The sequence below is a fragment of the Zosterops lateralis genome (genome assembly GCF_965231275.1).
Source record: "Zosterops lateralis genome assembly, chromosome: 12".
In the NCBI taxonomy this organism is placed as follows: Eukaryota; Metazoa; Chordata; class Aves; order Passeriformes; family Zosteropidae; genus Zosterops; species Zosterops lateralis.
Window position 1 is genome coordinate 4653474 of NC_139772.1, and position 25102 is coordinate 4678575.

Here is a 25102-nt window from a genome sequence, read left to right on the forward strand (position 1 = left end):
AGAATCTGGGGATTAAACTGCAATTCAGGAGTACACAAGTTGTAGTTGAGGGAACTACTGCTTTACTTTAGTCAAGCTCACAATTCCCTGTTTTGCTGGAGTAACAGCTAAAAATGTAGACTAGCAATGAATTAAACTGGTTTTAATTCAATTTAATTTAAATTCTTTTAAAACTAACAGCTGAGCATGTTTATAAATGCTGTTATGGATCAGAAGATAAATTCATCTCTAAACTGATTCTGAAGGTTAATTTTCATTATATTTAACTTCTATTTCTCATGATATAAAGGGAATTTCAGTCTGGAACAAAGCCAACTAGCTGGACTGCAGTTAAAAATGCTGACACATGACTGTAGCAGAACTCAGCTGCTGCACTTCAGCTTACACACCCCATTCAGATTGTTCCAGCTGGTTTGGAGAATTCAAAGCTACTGTCAGGTACACAGCTCACACCATCTCACCATCTCCGAGGTTAAAGAACTGCAAAACTAACAAAATGCTTTCAACAGAGAAATACATAGGTATGTTGGGGTGGGAAAAAGTGACAATATAGGCAATAAAACACCTAAATGTAGTAATTTTTTGAACTCCAGAACTCATGCATACCAATACTCACTAAGGTGGTTTGGCTGATTTAATGACCTTCTAGAATTAGGCTGCAGACACTTCATACAGATTCATGTTCAATAAGCATGTAATTTTAATCAAAAGATGAGAAAAAACTTGTTTCCAAGACTCCCCAACAATTTAAAAAATCACCACATAAAGACAGAGTGCATTCACCCAGCAGCATTTCTCCCCATTCTCACAGGCAGAAAGTGTTCCGATAAATTTTTTTTGTAAACATCAATATTACTGTTCTTCCAAATTACCATACATTTAATCTTTGCCTTGCTCAGATTTTATTGTTCAAGCTCATACAAATCTGATTCTCACTAGAGCTGGAGTTTGTATCTGCCTCTCACTGGAAAAGGTTGGTTTGGAGTCACAAGTTAAACTCGATCTTTGACCTTTTCCTTCTGCCTCATGTGTTCGGAGCCAGAGGAAGTGCAATCATAACCATGTCTATTGAAACAATCATTAAGTCAGTTCATCTTAAAAACACAGAAATGCCCTTCTCCCAACCTCTGTCAGAGCACACCATGCCACAGCAGCTGATCACTTTGCAATAAGAACTCACTGCTTCAAATGGCTGGCAAAAGTCATGAAATTCAATGAGCAATGCTTAAACAAAGAAGCACCTGGCATCATTCACATCAATGTGAGATATCAAAAATTATTTATTAAAATAAGTTATTTCAATGATTTAAAACATTTGCTATAAGAATATAACAATTTAACAATTGTTAACTTCAAAAATTTATAAATGTTTTCCCTCCAGGATTAAAAAAAAAATGAGCACACACATTCATTCAAATCTACTTTCATACTCAAACAGTTGCAACTGTGATAAAATTGCTACAGAGTCTGCCCCAAAGAAGAACTGAGAGGTGAGGTCTTGGAGATAAAACACAGAATGCAAGAACCAAGAGAAGAGTTAGAACACAGCCTTGCCCACCACTTGCAAGTCAGCAGAAGAGTCACTGCAGGATTTTCATTCTGCACACAGTGTAACATCATAGTCTGGGGAAAAGACTTACTGTAAAACAAAATGCATTTGCATAAATACTGATGCCTCTTATAACTCCTGACATTATGTGTGAGTGGAGAATGGGCACAGGACTTTTCAAAGGAGTACAAAATAAACTAATTCTTAAATATTTGCACAAGAGCAGCATGAGGGACTCACACCTATGTCCATCACACAGTGGCTGTGCTGTGTCAGGAATACACACACCACCGGAGGAAGCCAGGGCAAATGGACAGTTCTGTTGGGTCTGCTCTGGAACTGAGCTTAAAAAGAATTCTGACATGTAGAACAATCCAGACCTGGATAATGAAGATAAACTAGCTCTATACAGCAATCTAGGTTACAGCTCCATCTCCCAAATCCACTGTTAATATGATTTTTTTTCCTTTGTTTGAGCAGGGTTTCTACCGATCTAATCCTTGAAAAGGTCAATCACAGCTCGGTACTGAAGAGATTTCAGGAAGGAGGATGAAAAGCAGAGAATTGCCTTTAACTTTTCTCTGGTTTTCAGTTGGGTGATTAGTAATTAATTTCTTTATAATAAAAAATTTACAAATGCCACCCCATTGTGGGATACACTATTATAACACTTTCATCTCTGAGACAAGACTGTCTTTACAGAATAGCTAAAACCTCAAGGGGGTTCCTCAAACCATCATCTGTGAATGCACAATGGCATCAATTAAGCGCCTCTTGAAACAACAGAAGTCGCAGCGTGGGGAGCAAGAGAAATTGAAAATTGCTGAGGCAGCTGCAACAGGCCATGAATCCCAAATCTCTGTGCAATTCCTCTGTGATCAGAAGTACAACTCTGTGGAAGCAGCATTTTGTGCCTCAGGCAGTCACTCCAAAAACTAAACTCCTCTGCGCACACTTGAACGTTAAAGTTGGGAATATGGATGGCAAAACTCATCCCATGTAGAGGTAAGACAACCAGGAATTTGATGGTGACAATACAGCACTAGCACAAAGGACCAACACATACACAAATTATGACAATGGCTGTCAAATATTCCATCGAAGGCCTTTAGTTCTGCTCTGGCAGGAAAATACACTTGCTAATCTAACAAGTATTCTCATCTGCAGCCTCATGTTCTTGATTTGATTAAAGGCATAAGAAGGATGTACCTCTATATTTGTGCACACTATAATTCTTGGATTAGTTACATTTTGGGAAAACGATCTACATTTACAGCACACTATCATTTGACTATCGTCTACGTAGGATTGCAAGATTAAAAATTGACAGTTCATTTAAAAATTCATTTCTAAGCACATTAGCAGCTGAAAGGATTTGCAGAAATGATACTGTACAAAAGTAAGTGCTTCTCAGAATTTTAAATACCTTCCCTTTCTGCAAATAAACAGTTATCTCCTACTGCATATCTTTTCCTTCCAGTGCCTCGAGGCTGTGAACAGAAGTTCACAGGGGCTATGAATAGAGGTTCACACATTTCTCCTTTCTTAAACCTTTAAAGAGAGTTCAACAGGAAAAACACAACTACAGTCCCAGAGGGCATTTGCTTTCAACAAAATTAACATATCTTGTTCTCAAAAATGTAACAGAAAACTTTTAATAAGAGACAATAGCTGCCCAAAATATTTTACACAATATCAGCAGCACAATCTGCTTTCTCGAGGACTGTAACATACATAACATGACAATGCTGGTGTAGAAGTGCTTTTACAGCATTTAATAAATTAAAAGCTCACTACTAGATAATCTTGAGGAGCCAGGTTGTTGAAAGTGGTGTGATTCCATGCATGCAAATTGTTGTGACTGTCTTATCTACAGCCTGTGTAACCACATACAGGAGATGATTTGTACTTCAGGTACTGATAATGAGAAGTGAGGTCCATCCAACTACACGTCCTCAAGTTTTCAAAATCTTGAATGCACAGAAGTTCTGGCCTGCACAGAGGGTATGCTTTGTACAGAATATAAATTATTAGGTATTAAAACAGTTTTTCTTAGAAGAAGAAATTATAAAGGAAATCCATATTTCCTCTTCCTGCTCTTCTTCCAGTCATTCCATCTGATGAGACCGTCACTGGGTAGGATGACCAGGATAAATTCATCTCTTCCTGAATTGCATCACAAAACACACATCAAAGAATGATGGGCTCTAAGAGTAGAATTTGCTGTTACTGACTTTCTTCTCCTTTAATCTTAAGGGAAAAGAAAAGGAAGAAGTCAAGCCTAATAGGAATTTGTCAGAAGAAAACAGTCTATCAAATTCAATACACTTGGATACCAGTGGCAAGTAATGTATCAGCAATGAGCACTGCAATTTTTTTCCCTCAATAAATGGGAGTAAACAAGTGATTCATGCAACTGTTCAGCACACACAAAAAAGGGCAAGAATATTTAAAGTCCTGAGATCTACTCAAACCTTTCTCTTGGTACATGAAGCCTCCCTTTATCTCCCTCACGCCCAGCCCAAAGGTGGCAGCAAAGGAGAAGAAACCTTCCCCTGAGCTCTGGAGAATGCACTGACACTGAACTGACAATGCTGTGCTGTTACAACTCAATACTGGTTTTATCTTTTGTGGTCTGTGTATCTCTTTCCACGTATCTCATATGTGCATGACATTTCCAGGGACATAACTCTGATAGTGTAGCAAGAGTGAAGAGGTTTATTTATTTGTCTGTATATACTTCCAGGCTTTCCTCCAGGAAAGCAGCAGAGAGGGATACAAAACCTGACAGGATTACAAGTGTCACTGTGATCACTGCAACTGAGATTTCACTGAGCACACATTCCTCAGCTTCTGCTGGCCTCTAGTGGCTTGACACCCAGCCTGGCTTCTCCTTCCTCTTTCCAGATGAGCTCATTCTACCCTCACCACTCCTTAGATACTCCCGTTGATATGTCTGAGGTTTCCTTATCATAAATCCTCTCTAGACAGAGCTGCCTTGGAAGGGAGAATGATCATCAACCCACCTGCGGTTGCAAGTCTCTTGATAAATATGCAGTTTGTGCTCATTGACATTGAATTCTTTCAGAATGGCATCCCTGTTGGGGTTCCTCAGGTTCATGTGGGTGTCATAGAGGAACAGCTGGGTGTTCAGCTCCTCCTGGCGCTTCCGAAGCTGCCGACATGAGGAGTAAAGCTCTTCTTCACTTTCCTTCAAAGGAAGATTGGAAATCAAGGTCATTTTGTAAAACATATCCCCAAAATGATACAGAATCGACAGAGTTTGGGGGATCAGTTTGTTTTCCTAACCACATTTTAATAACTGCATAGAATGTTTTAGAAAATGAGTTTGATAGGATGTTTCTGGAATGTTTCTAGAAACAAACTAACTGAGAAAGGAATAAAAACACCCCCTCAGCCCCATGGTATGACAAGCCATACCCTCTGACAGGGGCATCAGGGGCATTTTAGCACAGGTCACAAAATCTGTGTACCTAAACACTTCCATTGGAATATTTTTCCCTAACTGAGCATGCTAGGCTGTTGAGGAAAGAACAGAAATCAGTGTATCACAATGGCTTATCGGATTATAATAATATTAAAAATACATTTTTAAAATGATTAGGTTTTGGCTCTTCCATCATATTTGTGGATTATGTGACAAAGTGACCATCCTGGGGATTTTCTATTGAAATGTAGACTAAAGGTATAAAAATACTGACTGGTAAATAAGACCCTTTACAGCAGCAAGTACTCAGGTGGTCAAGAAAGAAGGACAGATCCTCTATTTCTGTCTAACTATGACAATTCAGTGCTTGCAAAGGAACTGAGCAGGTCTGAGTTTCTATTGTGGCCCACAGTAGAAGGTCTCAAAATATTCCACAGCCATAAACAATCATCATGATTCCCTTTAGAACTTGAAATTATTTTAATACTTCAAAACTTTGGATGCCAAAGCTGCCTCTTTATAGAGTTACTAGTGGGGAATAGAACTGGCAGGACTGAAGTCTTAATTTTCACATCAGCAGCAAAACAAGATACTCCTTCTACAAGAAATGACATGCAATCAATAAATGTAATAAATCCAAACATTTTCAGAGGCAGCATACTAATAAGAATGCCTCTTCCTGCATTCAGTTCAGAGCTAGGAAAAATGATAGCTTAGCAACATACCCAAGGGGTTTCAGTTACAGCAACAAGATCCTTTCCTAAACCTTTTTTCCTCCTGAAATACATTCCCCTGCAGGCATGGGTTGGAGCAACTGAAACAGCCTCAGTGCAATGCTACTGATTATGATTTAAAGAGTGATTTATTTAAATTTTTTTTTTGTAAAGGGGTAGGAAACTTTGGATTCCCAAATCACAAAGGAAATGCAGATGGCTAATTATCAATTTGCAGGTGTAATCATCAAGATGCCTGTGTACCACTGTTAGTTCTTGTAAGTCAATGTATCCACAAAGGTGCAGCTTAAACTGCATTTGAAGATGTCCACTTCAATCTTTAAGTCAAGAACATATACACCATTGAGGCTGACTGTAGTCAGAAAAAGCTTAAGAAATACACGCATTTTCTGAAGGAAGTAAATCAATTTTCATGCAAATAAGACATGCTTTAAAGTACAACAACCACCTCCATATACTACAATTCCTACAATATCAAAAAACCTGTTTAAGTTGTACAGGAACTACATAAGACCTCACATAATAATTCACAAATATGCATGCTTATGTCTACAATATTTTGCCCTTACTATTCCTGATAAACTCCACAGCCATCTGTAATTCCTCATTATAATTTTGTATTTCATCTCGAAGCACATGCAGATGGGCTCTGTATATAAACAGGCCTGTTATTAAATGATATTATTTTATGGAAGGTCATCACTTTTTAAAAAGAAGCAGAGGAACAGAGGCAGGCTTGATCTTTTCTGATGCTTCTTGAATGATCTGGCAGAAGTTCCAGAGTTGACAACTGTGGTGAGTCTGGGTTTGTTGGAGGCTGCCAAACAAAAGGAAGTTTTTGGAAGTTGTCCTGCCACTGCATTACCACCAGGCATTGTAAAAACACTGAGCTGAGCTGCATCTTCATTTGGCTTGACAAGCAGAAGGGGATTCTAGAGTGTGAAATGTGCTACTGTCAAAGAAGTCAGTGCTGACAGATTGGGGGACAGACTGCTGCTATGAACAACACTCTGAGAGCTGCTCCTGCCCCAGGCAAATAATAATCTGGATTCCTGAAGAGAAACCACGGCAGGAGGGATTTGCAATGTATCCACAAGTGATGTCCATGCTCAGCATTAGGCAATGGTGACTTTCTCAGTTTTCTCAAAGGCAGAAAGCCCAAAACCAGCAGTTTACCAGGCCTCCCCTATTAGACTTGAGTGCATGAAATATGAACAATTTAGGTATTATCTAGCAAGGATAAAGGTCTCTCCACACACACATCCCTGGTCTCAGCTTCTAATCCTCTCCTGCTCTCAGAACCCTTGGCTGGCCCACAGAAGGAACTAATAGGAACCAACCACAGCTTTCAAACACAGTCTTTGCACACACTGTCATTTTACATCAGGTGTTATAAGGTGACTCCATAAAAACCTCCACAAAGGATGTCTGAAAAAGGCTTCCACTCCTTTGGGAAGGACAATGTGACTGAATTCAGCAATTTCCAGTTCAGTGTATACAACTGCAGGCACAAATCCCTCCAGAGACATAACCACTTAGAGTTCACAGAAGTTGATGTTTCAATCAGAAAAATAATGTAACTGGTGTGAAGTGCAGTGTGGGTCTGAAAGGGTTGACAGACTACAAATAAGAAGTTGAACTTTTTTTCTTTGTCTGAATCAGAAGGGAAAGCACCCTGAAACAGCCACTTCCCAGAAGCATCTTTAAACTTTCATCATATCACAAGTGTATTTAAATTACATAATATATTATTGGGAAAGAGTCTGAGAAATATCCTACAAATCAACATATACAGCAGCACCCTTGGAGCACCAACAAACACTGTTCACAGATCAACTGCTTTAATGCCTGGATTCATGAGCATCATTATTTTTCCCCCATGTGTTTTAAAATACTACTATTTCAAGTAGGTGTTTAGAGAGGCTTAAAAGGAGCAGAACCAGATATGTCTTCTGCTTGATAGGTTGTTTATTTTAATGAAATAGTGGGAGAAATTACTATCTTCTATTGCTGAAGTGATTTCTTTTTATGTAGGACCTTTAAAACAAAGATTAATCTATGAAGCCAAAGCTGATTTTAGCTAGCTTTGCATGGCATCAGTCAGTTAACAAGGAAAGACAACGACTATGCTGTTACAGCAAAAACTATTGAAGGTAATGAGGCTTTGTTTGTGCATTATTTCTTTTAACAACCGTGTAATCTGCCCACCCAGAGGGAGAGTAACTCAATTTGTTCTATTTGTCTTCCCCAGTACCTGCAGAAGAAATGCCTGACAACACTGCATCAGACACAGAACAGAAAACAATCCTCAGATTCCTGGTTTCCACAGAGAACTGGTAACAGATACACTAAAGTGCACACAACAAACCCCAGTGCTTCTCACCAGAACTTGTTGCATCTCACAGTGCACCAGAAGTGAGGCCAGCTCTATATCTTCACTGTAGCCATTCTTGAGAGGAACTGACCTAAAACCTGGAGCAGGGGGAAGGAAAACAAAGGGCAGTTATAGAGTCCATCAAGGAGGGATTTGCAGTCACAGAAATGGTGCACACTTTGAACATTCTTCAGTGCTCAAGTGCTCCTCTGCTGAGAGCAGGCTCTACCATGGCAATTGAAGAAAAGCAAAAGGCAAGACTGGCAAAACTGAGAAACATCTGGTTTCACATAAGGTGAAATGAAAAACTAAAACTAAAAAAAAACTAAAGCCATAGGAAAACTTGAAAATGAAAGCCAGAGGAAGGAACTTCATCAAGGCAGGAGGGAGTCTGGCATCAGAGAGGAAGGCAGAGTACAATAAGGCTCAACAGTACCTCATTATAACCACTGATCTCACCTGATTTGATTCCTTTGATGGGAAAAGTGGCATGTGCTAAGAAATTGGGATCACTGAACATATCCTCCTCATAAACAACAAAGCGCAGGAACGCCAGATTTGGGTCATAAATTTCAAATTTCACTTGCTCTGCATAAGGTGCCCAAATTGGATTAAGGCCATTGTCATCTGTAATGAAAAGGAAACATTTGCAGTATGAAGCAATAATTTCACTTCATTCACATATGAGTAGGTATCCCAGGACATTTTCTAGGGATACAGAAGCCCAAAAAATCCTATTTACCATCTGTCTCATGTTGTAACCTTGCTTCAGAAAGTTTGTATGTGTTTACTTGGTGGTGGGGGTGGGAGGAAACTTGGCAGGGATGAAAATCCATGAAGAAAAGCTACTATTTGTATTCAAACATATCAAACCCCTTGGACATATATTTGTAAAGAAAAGAAAAAGCTAATTAATTTCTCATATTCATAAGCCTCATGCTCCATATCCAAGAGAAAGCAGAAAAAGCACTAGGAAAACTTATGTACCTTGGCCCAATTTTTGTAATTATGTACAGAACACCAAGATTTGGTATATGTGACACAGCCAGAAGTTTGCTCTCTAAAGACTTGGTCACTTCCTATAGAAAGTTTAAATCATAATCATCTTCTCTGAAGAACTGAGGAGCCACAATGCACATTCTGCTTCTGATGCTGTGTTTATTTTCCACTTTTGGATAATCAGAACCAAAGCCTGTTGTCTATAAGAGGAACAATTGCATCCAGAAACACTAAATGATGAAATGTGAAGTGGCTGAAATATTGCCCCATTCCAGCACACTTAAATTCATACACCAAACACATTCCTTACCCAGAACTCTCCAGGACTAAGTTTTGATCAAACTTCTGATGCATTTCAAGTTAAACTATTTTACAGCTCTATACACCCAGGCTGTTCCAAGGGGGTGCCAGTCTTAGAACCTCAGTTTAAATAAACACAGTCTGCAGCTCACAGTAGTCACTCCCCATTTGGGCCAGACATTTGGGAAGTGACTAGCACTGTTGGAGGCACTCTCAAGACAGTAATTTTTTAAAATATGCAAATACACAAACTTATGCATGGGAAACAACATAACAAAATGGGACTTTTTTTCCCCAAGCCACAACAGTACTGTTTTTTCTAAATTGAATATACATTGAAGTTTCTCAAATTAACAGGCCCCAAGATAAGTAAAGAAACAAGCCTTTGTGACTCATCAGTCCAGAGCTATAATAACTTACTCCCCCTACAATGTTCATCCTCTGTTCACTTTATTTAAGTACCCTGGAAGCAGAATCATATCCCTGCAACACAGAAACCCACAGATACTCACTCACAACTGTTGTCTTGAATTTGTTGTTATCATATTCAGCCCCACAAATTTCAACCTCTACAAAGGGACAGGCAATGCTTCTACAGAGTTTCGGGAGATGACGAGCACCTAAAACCTGCAAAAGCAACTGGAAATTATAACCACCTCCAAAGGAAATTTGGCATCATTGTTGCTGAACAGAAGGCAGCCTACAGAACTAGAGGGGGAAAAAATCCAGAACATGGAAAAGCACACATTCTCTCTCTTGAATATGTTTGCATGTATTATCTGTGCCACCAAGAACAATACCTCCCATAGTCTGGGTAACTCAATGATTTTCATTGTAAGAAAAAAAAAAAGACACTGTAGTTGACATTCATTACACACAGTGTGCAGCTCCAGGCCAGGCCAGTACCACAAGTTTTATTATCTTTCTTCTGTGTTTAGCACATACCCATTTCAAGACATTTCTGCTTTGCATTCACAGGCCCTGTTTACCTCACCTTTAAACTGTGGCGAAGAGAAATTAATGTGTTTCTTCTTTCTCAGAAAACATTCTTTTAAAGAACCTGTCTTACTGCATAGCAACTGAGAACAGAAACAAGTTCAACCCTGTTTGGCACCTAGTCAAGATGGTAACATTTTCCAATGATAAACTCATCTCTTGAAGAAAAATGAGAATGACATTCAGATTAAGTCATAGTGTATTAAATCTGGAGTCAGGGATCAGCTTATTATGTTTTCTGTTTAGTTTCTATATTTCATTATAAATACCTTTCTTTCACACTCAAAATCCCTGAACTAGTTAGTCTGCTGCTAATCAATCTCCAATAGGACCCTTCTACTAAGAACTCATTTGATTGGAAATTCAGGGTAGTTCATTTGATGCATTTATTAGCAATTACACAAAATCATCCCAGGATTGTGTTTTCAGTCCTATAGCACGTTCTTCATTAGCATGATAAATACATGTATTTCTTTTCAGGAACCAGTCAAGTTAGTTTTATTCTCACACACACTGACATTTAAAAACAGTATTTTGACAATCTGTCAGATCTTGCTCTGAAACATAATAGCTTTATTTTTAGTTTTTATAGATATTTATGACTTGTAAAAAAGCAATTTATAAAGGAGATTTACCCTCACTGTCATAATCATCTGCAATTTCCTCTTGGAGTCATTTGGCATTGGGTCATACTCCTCATTCCTCATGCTCTCTGGCTGCAGCACATAGCCCGTGCGTCCATTCAGGGAAAACAAGGCATGGTTCAATTGCATGTATTTATCTGGGGACAGAGTTAAACAGTCACAACACAAAATCCCCTGGAATAAAGCTAAGGAAATATCAGATTTATGGCCCCTCTCTGCCATTCTTTCTGGTCACCACTTCATCAGAAAGAGCTGCAAAGGTAGAAGACTTGGTTCCTTCAGTAACTGAATCTGACAGACCATTTTTTCACCAATTCTAATCCCAAAAAAACCCATCTCCATCCCCAACTAGCTTCCTAGAAGTGTATCACAAACTAGCTGGCCTCACCAGGAAGTGGAACACAGCCTTCCCCGTGGCTGCACAACCATTCATCCATCTGAAACTCACTATAAATATCTCTTTGCTTACCACAAAGAGATCAAGGTGAAATAAATCTTTTAGGGCTTGGGGGCAGTTAGGCTCAGAGACAGGGCTTTTAGAGACCTGTTTCTGGGGCCCAGCTCTGAATGGCAACCCACGCATTACAAAGCAAACACTGCTTCTTGCAGAGAAGTTCAAATAATTAAGATGGTGATTAGAAGGGCAGAAGAGCCATAAAGGGGCTAATTTACAGTGAAACAGAAGGTGGATTAGATTATTTTTCAAAGGGAAAATTACCTGGAGTCTGGAAGTTCAGAGCCACCATCTGGGAACCACAAAGCCAGAGGCGAAATGGGTCATAGTTGGATGAGTCAACCCTCTGTCCTTTGGGGTAGACACGGGTCAGGCCCTTCAGGTTGTACTTCAACAACTCCAGTGGCTTTTGCTTAACTATGCTCTCTGCCTTGTTTTCCACAAAAGAACGGATTTCTCTGAAATCAGGATTGTCTACACAGAGGGTAGGAGGAAGTAGAGTGGTTACCAGAGAAAGAAAGAAACAGACATTTATCCTGTATTTTCACCAACACTTTGTTTTACTTTGTTTTGCCTTCTCCTTTAATGCAGTAATTGGCACTGTTTTCAGGCAGACACAGCAAAGTGGTTGAAAATCAAGCCTGGAAGTTAAAATTGCCTTCCTGCCACACGTTTTACAGAGGGCAGATAAGAGCCTCCAGTCATGTTCTCATCTCATCATTGCTAATAATGTACTTCTGATAACTAGAACACATATTTAAATGAGACATCTTTTCCTGGGTCTAAATGGGGAGAAGAAAGGGTGAGCCAGGGTTAGCCAATGTCTCAAAAAATGACTATAATTATAATGTCTTAAATGCAGTGACAGCTTATTAAAAACATTTGCAAAGAAACTTAAAGAAAAAGGGCACATTTGATGGCTTCTCCAGCAGCAATGACAAAAAAAAAAATGGAATAAAAACTACATATTTCAGTGTCAGAATGCACAGCTGCACTTACACAGGCCTAGTTATATTATGAAGCCATACATCATTCCAACAGCTTAGTCCTGGCAAACATGTTCTTACAGTAAAATTAAAAAATGCACAGTAAACCTATTTATGAAGGTTTTTTACAAACAAATCACAAGTGTTCAGCCAGGGTTTTTAATCTCAAAAAAGTCAATTGACACATAACTGGTGAGCTTCCCCATGGAATATTTATCTGTGAGGGTGTCTCTAGTTAACTAATTAGAATTTGTGACAGTTCCTTTGTGATAGATGAACAGCACCAAGTTCCCTGGTGTACAATTTCAAAGTGCTTTTGAAAACTGCCTTTGTTTTCCAATAGGACAAACTTTATCTTCAGACCTAAAATCCCCACTAACATCTGTAATGATAGCAGAAAGGGTAAAAATTAAAGGCAGTACCTAAATTGTCCTTGGTTTTGCTTGTTGGCTTGCAGTAGATTACTAGATCAGATAATTCAATAGCAATTAACTGATCCTTTTCCCAGTATTTCCTCCTGGTCTCCTGGAAAACATAACAAAGTTTTAGATTATAGGAACACTGAGTATTATGGCACAGTAGCTCCAGGGTGCACTCTAATGAATGCCCAGATTCTTATCTCATACGTTATACACTTGCACACATGTAATGCACTTTCAGACCCACCTCAAAAACCAGGTAATAACCAAATGGTGAGGTTTAGTTGGGGATGTACCTTTAGGGGTTTTTTTTGGTGGGAAGAAAGGTGTTGCTTTATAAGCAGGGGTTTCAGTTCTTCCCTGACCAGTCATGCTCGAAATCCTGGCAACGTTTTTTTTTCCTTTTAATGTGGCTCTACTCAACTCATTTTTAGTTACATTTTTAACCCTATACCTCATATAAATGCAAATTTATGCAGAAAAAATGCAAAGGGTAGTAAAGTGTTTCTGTATCTATTTATAATCCTTGGCAGAACTTAAGTCTTGTTAGCAGCTTCCAAACAGTGAAATTCAAACCCTCTGAGCATCATTCCTCTGCCGTTTTCTATTTGTGCACCAAACCCATCATGTTCTGTATGGAAAATCATGTGCAATCTCATTGAAATCCCCCCAGTACCAAACCCACTCTCTCAACTTCCACGTTTCCAAGCACCTGCTCTGAGGAAGCTGAGCAGTGTTCCCTGCCAACAGAGACTGGGAACTGCTAAAAGCAGCAAGACGTGTCCTGAGTGGAGACATTTGGGCTGGAGGCTTTTCAGGCATAAGAAGCAGCTACAGGATAAAACATGTTAGAAGAGTCCCATACTGAACAGTGATTAGCTTTGGCACAAAAGATCATGAAGCAGCAGCAATCAGGAAGCCTTCCAAAAGAATTCCCTCAACCAGACAAACAGAAAAGGAACGAAAATCAGAACTAGGGAGCCACGGGTTTCCAGAATATCTCATTGAACCAGAGATTATACATTGAAGTCTAAGAAAAACAGAAAGGAATGCAGTGTTTAGACTTGGAAATAACCTTGGGAAAAAGCTGTACAAACCTCACTCTACTTAGTGATCCACCACAGTTCCCAGACATCACTCAACAGTAACCAGAGCTCTGGGCAGCAAAAGATCACCTTTTGGTGGCATGGGCTCATTTCTAGCCAGAACCCTCTAGAGATAACCAAGCAGGAGAGCAAGGAACTGCCACCCCAGGGAGCATGGCAAGTGTCAGTACTGAGCAGAGATTACAAGAGACATAAAGCTTAGTTATATTTTTTGTGCATAACAGACATTGCTCAAACCCCAGCTCCTTTAAAAATCCCCCTGTATCACATGGCAGCACAGTCTTAACTCACTGTGCTTTTTCCTTCCCCAAAATTCAGCCTGTTCACTGTACTGGCAACAAGGGTCTTTCCTGCTCTTCATCCCCTCCCCATGCAGCAGTCAAGTCAGTCTATCATGTGAACTTTGTAGAGGCCACACTGTGAGAAAAGCCTCCCAACTGACAGAAATGAGTTTTAAAGCATCTTTGAACACAGACTGTTTAATACTTCTCCAACTGTATGGAGAGAGAAAAAGCTGCCAGGCTCCTGAAGAGCCATTGTTGTAGCATAAAAACATTCAATTTGGAAACACTTCTTTTAGGTCATGTTTCTCTTTTTCTCATTTTTACTTCTAAATGAAAGCCTGACACAAGGACTGTATCTGTCCTCCCCCAACAATAGGTCAACAGCTCCTGTTGCTTCTCCCCTTGCTGTATTTACAGTCCTCTGCTTGAGACATCATCTTGTCTGCTATAAATAGGATCAGGACGACCCTCAGAGCACTTCCATTCCATATGACACATAAACAGCATGAGCCAACATGATACTGAAACACATTTCCCATGAACCATATCACCCACTTAACAATAAAAGGTAAATAAAAGCAACAAAGAAATAAAGAGTACCCTTAAGCACAGCCAAAGTAAGGACTTTTTGGTCAAGTCAAGAGACTTCTTAAATACTAGAAAAGATTACAGAGAGGTAAATTAGTACATCAGAACAGGAAAAGCAAGTCTTGAAGAATGCCTTTAAGTGACAGTAGAGGGACATAAAAGCTAAATTTAGGCAGAATCCTTGAATCTTTAGGCAAACATTTGGAAATACTACTATTGAAGAACTGGGAAATCCAGAATGTGGTTATTAGTTACAAATAAACTATTAGCCAAACAATCCTATCAGTGCCACTGCATTCACTGGAAAACAGAGTTAGCAAAGAGGATAAGAAGAGTTTAGGGAATGGCAGCTCAGATTTCACACATCCTCACTGGTGGATTCACAGCTCTGAAAAGAACAGTTTGATATCAGAGCTTCTGCTGCTTAAAATTGGGATTAACCATTGTGACCAGATGGAAAATTGTAGTGGTATCCACTCTGCCCTACCAAGCACACTTCACTGCGGGACAGGGTGCAACACAGACAGTACTTTGCTGGAAACCTCCTGTTAACATCAATTTACATAAAATGCTAATTCAGGTACTATTCTCCAGAGAGGTTATGGAACAAGATGCACAGCATCAATAAAATGAACAAACAGCAATATGCAAGAAGGTGAAGGACCATGTGAGAGCAACATTTAGCAGTACAGGGCAGCTAAAGACAAAAGTTATTGCAAATTTATAGCAGTACATTATTAAAAAACAACAGATAAATTTGCAGCAATACCTCTTCTGCTGTTTTCCAAGTGATTTCACGGATACTTTGGTACCATTCAAAGAGTTCTTCTACTTTATCAGTTGCAAACTCAACACTTGGATCGTCGGGATTCTTAGGTTGCAGAACGAAGACAAAAGGCTTTTTGTGGTTTCCTTGTGGCATTTTCACTGTTAGGTAATACCATAGCAAGAAATTTATACTAAAATCCAACAGCTCTTTTTCTAAGGTGTCATTGTTGATTTATAGCAGCATTTAGTATTATGAAGTTTCAAAATATTAATTCTGCTGGGTATATTATTACAAGTAGGTGTTTGAAGGGTTTGATTTGTTTTTTTTTTTTTTAATCTCTCCTGCTAAACATAAAACAGTCTACTAAATGGAGAAAAGTCAGGAGTCCATATATAATCATCAGAAAATACACACCAACATTGTAGGTATTGAGCACCAGGATGCCACGACACAGAGAGCCCAGTGGGTTGTCCTCAATGATCTGAAAAACATGAGTTAAATCTGACCCTAAATCTCTGGAGTGAACATGCATAGGACATTAACAAAAAATAAATGTGCACCATTAAATCTAATCTCAGCTTTACTGAAAGCATGCTCACAAGAATCTCTCCAGTGAGAGCAGTCAAAACAAGACTACTTTGTAGTAGCTTCTGTCCTGACACAACTGTTCATTTTTCAAGTCTGCTTAAAGTTACCAGCGGGGAGGAAATGTAATACCTGTGGCTTTCTCCAGAGACTTTTCCACTTCCATTGGAAGTGCTTCAGAAGAACAAAAGAATTCAATGTTTTATTTTAGAAATTAAAAGATGTCGAAACTTATTACTGCTCAGCTCTGTTTTCTTTTGTTCAAGAGCCCTTTGTCCAAGACATGGGACCAGATCTTTTAGATTCTTTTGACAAATAGGATTCCTTTATGCATAAATACTTGATAATGGAGAGTAAAATGACTAGTAAGGTGTGTTTGGACATGTAATTTTCTTATTTGCAAATCTACAGTGATTATACAGGAAAACTAGTTACATTTCAGGCACATTATTGTTTAGCCATACTATGAAAAATCTAAACTGTTTATGATTTTTATTAGCTGGAAACAACCAGAATCTCCTAAAACCTTACCAATTCAGCTATCATAAAATCATAGGTACGTGGGGGGCCCTTCCAACACAAGATATTCTGTCTCCTTAAACAGCTTTCAGCAAAGGATGTCCTGACAAAAATATTCAGGAGCAGAAGAATGCATTCATCCTTCTCTTCTGCTCTCTCAAACACAGCACATGGAATTGTGAGTGTACAAACCAGACTTCTACTTCCAGTAGGTTGCCAAGGAAATGTAGTGGACAAACCATAACCCTCACCTGGTTTTCAAGCTCAGCAGAGTTATCAGATGACAGATCTTCAACATAATTAGATGGAAAATAATGTTGGACTTTTTCTCCATAATCCCCCTTCCACCTGAATTTAAACAGGGAAGTAGAGAGAATGGAAAAAAAAAAAAAGTTAAAGAGCTTCAAAAGGCCATTAATGAAGCAATAATCCCCAAGAAATTGTTCATTAATACCCCATACTAGACAGTCTAGCTGGCTATCACCAAAAATATAAATGATGAAGTAGCTAAGAGCTCTAACAAAGTGATCATTAACTGTAGTAACAGATGATTTCAGAGGGATTACAGTTACTGTAAACTGCAATTAATGACTTAAGAGGCTTTTTCCCCCTCCAGTACTAAAAATACTATTATGTGGTTGATTACCCTGTAGAAACTACAGGGAAACATTAGATTCCCAAGCTTTCCAAGCAATTTACAAGCCAGCTAAAAAAGAAAACCTGTTATGAAAGGAGACTGTACAGAGCACTAAAAAAAGGTGGGTTTGATTCCTGAGAAATGCTTAGCAGAGCAAGGACAGAAGTAGAGCAATGACTGCAAAGACTTCCCAGAACACACAAATGTTCAGGAAGGATGAATGTAGTACAGGAAAGAAAATATGGGATATACCAGGCTATGGAGGTTCTGCAGGATAAGGTTATTGCTGTAGGTTAGAAAAATGAAAAAGACATGAAAGGAGAATTGAAGATTAGGGGATTTTGTGTTTGTGGGGTTTTTTTAATACACTGGCATAAAGATTTATAAGGGCACAGTTAATAAGCAGCAATCAGACAACAGATAGTTTTTAAAAACTACTACGCAAAGCTCATTTTTTCCTCCATCTAGTAAGTCACCAGAAGTTCTCCCAGGAGGAATCTTTGTCCTTACCAGCCTCCACTTTCCTTTGTGACATTATGAATTAAAGCTCCTCGAGAGAAGCTCAATTCATCACTCCTTTTGGCTCTGTAGTCATACAAGGCTTTCACTGTTCTCTGAGGCTTTAAGAGAAACAGAGCAAAGGGGTCATCTGGGGGGACAGGTCAAAAACTAATCAATAATGCAATCTTAAAACAAAAAAAAAAAAAAAAATAGGGAGGACTGGATTTTTTTTGTTGTTGTTATGAAGCTTAGAAAACAAAATACTGAAGTTCCAGAGTGACATCTATTGGTGGAAGTAAGTGATACTACTTTGGTATTCTTCAAGTATCAGCTTGGAAAAAAAAAAAAAGAAAAAAAAATCTTTTTTGGGTGCTGCAACATAATTAAGGTAGAAAAAATACAACAAAAAATTTAAAATAACCCAAAGTGACATATAAATCCTCTATTTTTATAACACATATTCATAGGCATTTGGAGTTTTCAGGCTTAGGTGCCTACAAAACCACATCAGCTATCCTGCTGGTCACACTTCCCTTAGGAAGATGTGCAGTTTTAGCAGGATGAGCTAAAACTTTACCTTGAATTTATCTTTAATTTACTACTACCCAAATGCCTCAGCAGCAATACAAATTCACTGGCCAAAAAAACTTAAAAATAATTATAGCCACAAAATTGAATTTACAAGTAGGCAGGCACTAGCAAGAATTACAGATAAGTAATGGTTGCTGGGACACTTGTTTTTAAAAGAGCATGTAAAGGATAAAAACTATAAAAACTCCTTAAGAGACAAAATGCACCAAATTTTTATAGAAAGCACATAAATAAAACTCTGTACTTACTTGTGCATGCAGAACATGTTTGCTAATGGAACAAGAGTGCACAGACACCCACAGACACAGAAATTTTCATGTTGTACTTTCTTTCCATGAGGATGTGACCTTTTAAAATTGAACCCTCTCATAGGTATTTAGTTTGGGGGCCCACCAAAACAAATCACCTCCACAGACCCAAGAGCAGAAAGTGCCCAAACTCCTGGTCTGAATAAATCACTAAAGGATCTGCACACAAGAAAATGTGTGGGTACAAATTTTAAAGAGAGGCTAGAAAAAAGTCACACCCTTTCAACTTCTGTTGTCCAGCCCACCCTAGACCAAGCAGCCTGATGCTTTCAATTCTTTTTATTACTGCCAACAGGAAACCAAAAAGTCTAATTTTCAGAAGTCTACAGTAGGTGTGACTATCTTTCTTTGAGCATACCACTGTGGGGGTGATTTCACTGGGCTCCACATACATCTTGACTTCATAGAGGGAATTAATGTCTTTTTCCTAAAAAAAAAAAAAAAAATTAAAAAAATTATAAAAGTACTTCATGTTTATAGAACATTTACTTCTGAAACCACCTTTTTGACAGCACACAGGCCAACAGAAGATAAGGCAGTACCTCATATATACCTGCACTTATGATTTGTGTTACAGCACTTTAGTACCAGTATTGGTTTCACTGTTAGATGACTCTACAACACTACACAGAGTCATATTTTTCATTTTATCCTCACCTTGTGATTCCATTTGAACCCAGTCCTAAGATACAGAACCTTTGCTATGAGCAACATTATAAAAAACCCTGAGGTCTAAAATCTTTTTAGTCCCTTTTTAGTCTCCCCAGAAAAATCAAAATCCCCAGGTTTTGATTTCCTCAGACCTACCAGATGTAGTTTCCTGCAGCTTCTAAAAGACATACTGGAAAGTGAAGACATCACCTCAGGCTTTCCAAACCAAAGCTCCCGCAAAATGAAACACAGCCATCCAGAAAGCAGCCCTTTATCCTCAGATAATTATCCAGGCTCCTAGTTTAGTCAATGGCTAGAGACAAGTCTCCTGGGGAGATTTTCTCATGCTTATCACAGTGAGCCCTCAGAGGTACCTTTTACCACAGAAGGTAGTAGGATATCATCCCTGGAATGTCCAGAGTGAGAGGCAGAGCAGAATATTTCTCTTTTTTTGCAGCTCTTAGCAATTGCCATCTGCACAATCATTTTAAGACCACTACCCACTTCAGCAATAGAAGACAGGGCCAACCTTCAGGCAAGGCTATTATCAAAATCTCATTTTAGTAGGATTACAAACCCCATTACACAATGGGGCTTCTCTAACCAAATAATGGGGAAGGCAAGAGTTGGTTTTAATCAAAGATGAAGCTGTTCTTCACACCTTTGTGAGAGAAGTCAGTACAGCCATCTGAATTTTACAGAAAGTGACCTGCTTAACCTCCCCCAGAGATCCTGCACCAGAGCCAGGGCCCATCCAAGCCCATCCCAGTACCGTGCTGTAGCGCTCCAGCAGCTCCTCTGTCACGGGGTAGCGCAGCTTCATCTTCCTGTACAGGGGGTGCTTCTCATAGTAGGTCACCAGCTCCACCAAGCTCTCAAAGTAGGCCGAGGTTCCCAGCACAAAGTGCCGCCCCTCCTGCTGGATTCGGAAGTGCTTCACCTTCCCCTCGGCTCTGCGGAACAAAGACACAGCTGGGAAAGGTCTCAGTGCTCACAGGGAGAGCAGCAGGGCTCTGAACTGCACCACAGCTTCTCTGTGCACCTTGACTTCTCTAACAAAGCCTCTTTTATTCAATTATTGTGATCATTATAATAATTTTGATAGCTACGGAAATCAGTGTTTAAAGAAATAAAAAGCTTTTGTGCTTGAACGCAAGGTTGGTGTTTGCATTGATAAATGCAGTAAAACCATCCATTGATAACATCTCATCCAAAAAGATCCCTACACCCTTTTCAAGCTGCTGAAGTTTTGATACTTCTTGTTTTCCCTGGTGTAAAATGATTTTATTGTGATGTTGCTGCTCCAGTTCCTTCACTGTCCACCTTGGTAACAGCAGAAAATTTCACCCCAAAGTACACAGGAGACTGGGGGGTTTTGGCCAGTAATACACAATAAGGCATGTAAATAAACAACTTTATATGTTGCTAAACTGCATTTTCAGACAAACACAATTTGATCTGAAGACATGATGCAGAACACCACAATTCTATGTATTTCATTAACTTTTTTACAAGAGCCACAAAGCTGTTCAAAACTATTTCCCTTGGTGAGAGGAGCCAACAATTTCACTTTGACATTTCAGTTTTATGACAGGTCAGGATTTCTAGGGAATAAGGAGACAGAATCATTGATGAACCTGCACCTGCACTGCAGTTTTTAAGGAAACTTCAAAATAACACTCCTTAGCAAAGAGTGTCAGAGAATGAAAGGGACCACCCATAGTTCTCTGTGGGAAGCATGGGACAGCTGGTGCTCAAATAATCTTTATAAAAGCATAAAGCTTCAGGCCAGTCACAAATTAACTCCTGCACACACTCTCATACACAGACCTGCTGCACAAATCAACCACACTAATTATTTCAAGTTTGAAAGCAAGAACAGCACAACTCTAAAAAGACCATTATTTTTTAAAAAAGAAAAACCAGAATACTGTTGGGCTGCTAGGTAAGGTAGTCTTGTCTTTTCTTACCTGAAAGTCATGGCAAAAGAATCAGGTTCATCTCTCTTTCTAATGAGAAAGGCTCCATCCCGTGGGATTCTCATGAGCATATCTTCTGCTTCACCTCGACTCAAGTTGTTATAGTACCAACTGCAACAGTGAAAAACCAGAATGGGCAAAGCATTACAGGGCTTGTCAAATGTCATTTATGGAGTATAAAAGACAGCATTATTAACAACAGAGTTTCAAACATTCTAAGAAAAATTATGCATTAGATTTTCCCCACCTTAGCACCTATGACAGCAGTTTATTACAAAACATTGTAAGACAGCAGTTTATTTTGGATGAAAGCATCAAGAATATATCAGAACATCTTGTCTGTCTGAAATCATAAAACATAAATCTACATTTGTTCCTGAAACAAAGGCACTGCTTCCTACTTTTAGTCTGCCATTCAGTTTTCAGTATTTATTCCATTTTGACACAGTAGATTTAAGATAAAGCCTACACACAGACAAAAGAAAGACACCAGGGATTTTAATTTTTATTCAGAGCTTGATTTTATCTTTCACCATAGGGATGGACCTGTCTTGGATCCAATATGCCTTCAGTGAAGCTGTGGCCACTTATAGTGGCAGTGTTATCTCCAGTTTATGCAGAAAGGCAGGAAAGTCTAACCCTTAAATTCTCCTTCCCCTCTCATTGGCTTCCAAAATTACCTATGAGTGGTCAGTGCCTCCCAGACTCTGAGGGGAGGCAAAAAAAAAAGAAATTTTTAAGTCCCAGATTAGTATTTTACATGCAAAGATTTACTTTTGCCCACTGCAAAGATAACAGAACAAAGGGCAGCGATAACAGTGTTCTGCCAAAAAACAAGAGCAAGCTCTGCCCAGGATCTATGGCAGACAAATACCAGCTGGAAATCAATACGGTGCTTAGTTCCTGTCACACGGGGTGATGTCAGCCTAACCAGCTCTGACAGGGTGAGGTGGAGGGCGGGGTTAGGCAAATGTGGCTCTTTGGGCTCACTGCCCCAGTGACAAGAGCTTCCAGATGGCACAGACCATGACCACTTAGTTGCCAAACCACAGCCAAGTACTAAACATCCAACCCGACCCACTGGGTGTTGTAAACACTGCACAGACAAAGGAAGTATTGGCACATTTCCACAGCATTACAGTTCTCACTGCTCTTCCAGTGGCTGCTAGGAAATTGCTTTCCCAGTAACCACTCTTCGTTGTACCAGGTTCTCACAAAGTCAGTGTTCTCCCTCAGCATCTTTCAGGAAGCCTATTCCTCAAACTTCCACAGACAAGCAACACTGAAGTGTGCTTCCGAATCCAGGGAATCTTCTGTGCAAAAATCCCACCTAAAGCAAGGCAAGGACATGACAAGAGAGCAGTGCTTGGCCTCTGTACGTACTCTTTGGTCTCGTGAGGGCTGGGGTTGGGCACAGCGTCGGTGAGGCGCAGCTCGAACTCAGCACATCGCAGGTGGGCCTCCTTGTAGTGTTGGATGAGGTCATAGATGCTGTCAAAGGTGAGGTTGTCTGTCAGGTAATATTTCACAGTGTCCCCATCGCTGGTGGAACGGATCCGGCAGTGCTGGACTCTGCCTGACCTCCTGAGGGAGTCGAGGGGACATAAGGGAAATACAGGGTGTGTAACAGATTTTCTTCTTTCGAAGCATTTCCCCACCCATTCCTGGTCAACTGCTTGGGGAGCTTGTGAAGAGGCAAGAAATCTGTGTCACCTCATAAAACAGCCAAAGTAACAAGTAACAAACATTCTGGCAAGGGAAGTTACAGGACCAAAACCACTAATTTTCACCTGACAGTAGTTTAAAATCTGGCATAAACGTATTCTGCAAAATTTGCTTGACAGTTCTCAGGGTCAGAAATCCACCTGACACTATTCTTCATAATGTTCCAACCAGAAGAACAAATGAAACACCAAACCCAGACAAACAAATCCCCCATTAAATTTGTATGACAATGACCATACCAGAACGACAAGGTGTAATCATCAGGGAAAGCTTCACTTTCCCTCACCAGGAATGTCCCATCTTTGCCACCCATTTCAGCACAATATTCCTGGAGCAGTTTCTCAGCAGTTGTTCTCCCTCCTTTCATTTTCCCATGGAACCATTTCTCTCTTAAATGCAGTTCAGTTTGTTTCACCTCCTAGACCAGAAAATAAGAACTTTTTATAGCACATTTCTAATTTTATGACTTTGAAACTAAGTACTTGTTGTTAGTGATATATAACAGTCTACTATTTCAGGATTTTAGCTCTTCCTAGGCCTGAGCTCTCCAGCCAATCACCTTTATAATTACCCTGGTTTACCATCCATAATAGCTAAATAACACATTAGTAACACAATACACATTAGTTCATTCTGCTTAGTTTGAGAATAGCAGTAATACTTAAAAGACAATGTACACATCAGCATTAGAATAGAAGTACTGAAGTTATATTTCATTGTCCTTGTACTTCTCTTGCAAGGCCTCCACTAACCAAGGGAAAAGGTTATTTTATTAAAAATAAGGTTAACTAGAGTTGGCAAAGACCCTTTTATAGTTTTTTTATCTCCACACTTATCTAATACAGAACATCTACAATTTCATCAGCATAAAAAGAAACAAATCTGTAGACATTAAAATAACCTGAAATAATAAAAAGAACGTGTTTAAACAATAAAACAGAGCCATCACCTTTGATGAATCTTCATCAGCGCTTTGTTCTATATCATCACTGAATGAAAGCTTTTCATCAGCAATAGCGCAGTAGTGCCGAGTCCATTTCTGAAAGTTGAGAGATATTAAAAGCATTAACAGAGGGAAACTCACTCACCACTCTCAACCACAATCTCAAAACAGGGTGCAACAATAAAAAAAATACTTTCTTCCCCTCATCCACACCTGTTCAATGGACAACATTACTTACAGAAATATTAAGAAAATTCATGTGAATTTTCAGTATTACAGAAGAGATTAACAACCTGTGGCAGATGTCACAGAAATAATACCTGTTCTATTGTGTCCCACATGTAAAGTTCTCCTTGTTGCTTCTTTTCCTCTTTCTTTTCTTCCAAGTTCACATCAATGTCTCCCTTCGGCCCCAGTTTTTTGTGCTTAAAAACCAGGAAAAAAAAATAATATTCATATACTCGGAGAGAATCACAGATAAAATTGGTGACAATGTTTCAGCACACTCAGTGTTACTGGAAGTGTCTCCCTCCCTTGCACAGCCACCTTCTGTCATTATCATAACAGCAGCTGTTCCACAAGGAACAACAGCACTGGAACTAATTTCTTTGAAATTTAGATCCCATAATAAAGGTAAAAAAAAAACTACTAGAAATATCATTGAACCAGTGAAGAAACAAGTAGTTTGATAAGATCTCACCATTCTTTGGAGAACAGAAAACATGAAGTGACACATACAAAGAAATAAGGATAAACAGGAATCTTTCTGCAGGAAGTAGCACATAAGGAACAAAAATCAAAACAAAAGGGAAAGATAAGGAATTAAAATGAATGAGGAATTCACCCTTTTACGAGAAAAATGAGTACAAGGGAAAAGCCTTTATGAAAAAGAGAGGTCAAGTTCCACTTTCTTTAGAGTGTTCACAAAGTGTCTCAAGGGGCCACAGGAAATATTAATTACTTAACTGCAGTTAATGATGGGATTAATCATCTCATATCAAACCTCAACCACA

At 39.2% G+C, this 25102-nt stretch overlaps 1 protein-coding gene across 1 annotated transcript in view; it reads right to left on the reverse strand.

Moving 5' to 3' along the window:
• Nucleotides 1–747: 747 nt before the first annotated feature.
• PLCG2 (phospholipase C gamma 2) overlaps nt 748–25102 on the reverse strand; it is a 52274-nt gene continuing 27919 nt past the window's right edge. Inside the window, exons 14-32 of the mRNA XM_083870170.1 lie at nt 24410–24514; nt 24096–24185; nt 23386–23564; nt 22805–23005; nt 21413–21532; nt 20215–20395; nt 19150–19218; nt 17902–18011; nt 17006–17102; nt 16065–16131; nt 15651–15808; nt 12907–13009; nt 11763–11972; nt 11036–11181; nt 9917–10031; nt 8565–8732; nt 8115–8203; nt 4576–4760; nt 748–3799 (exon numbers count right to left, since the gene is read on the reverse strand). Coding sequence (XP_083726296.1) covers nt 3757–3799; nt 4576–4760; nt 8115–8203; nt 8565–8732; nt 9917–10031; nt 11036–11181; nt 11763–11972; nt 12907–13009; nt 15651–15808; nt 16065–16131; nt 17006–17102; nt 17902–18011; nt 19150–19218; nt 20215–20395; nt 21413–21532; nt 22805–23005; nt 23386–23564; nt 24096–24185; nt 24410–24514 — 2436 coding nt within the window. The 3' untranslated portion in view covers nt 748–3756. The remainder of the gene's footprint in view (nt 3800–4575; nt 4761–8114; nt 8204–8564; nt 8733–9916; nt 10032–11035; nt 11182–11762; nt 11973–12906; nt 13010–15650; nt 15809–16064; nt 16132–17005; nt 17103–17901; nt 18012–19149; nt 19219–20214; nt 20396–21412; nt 21533–22804; nt 23006–23385; nt 23565–24095; nt 24186–24409; nt 24515–25102) is intronic.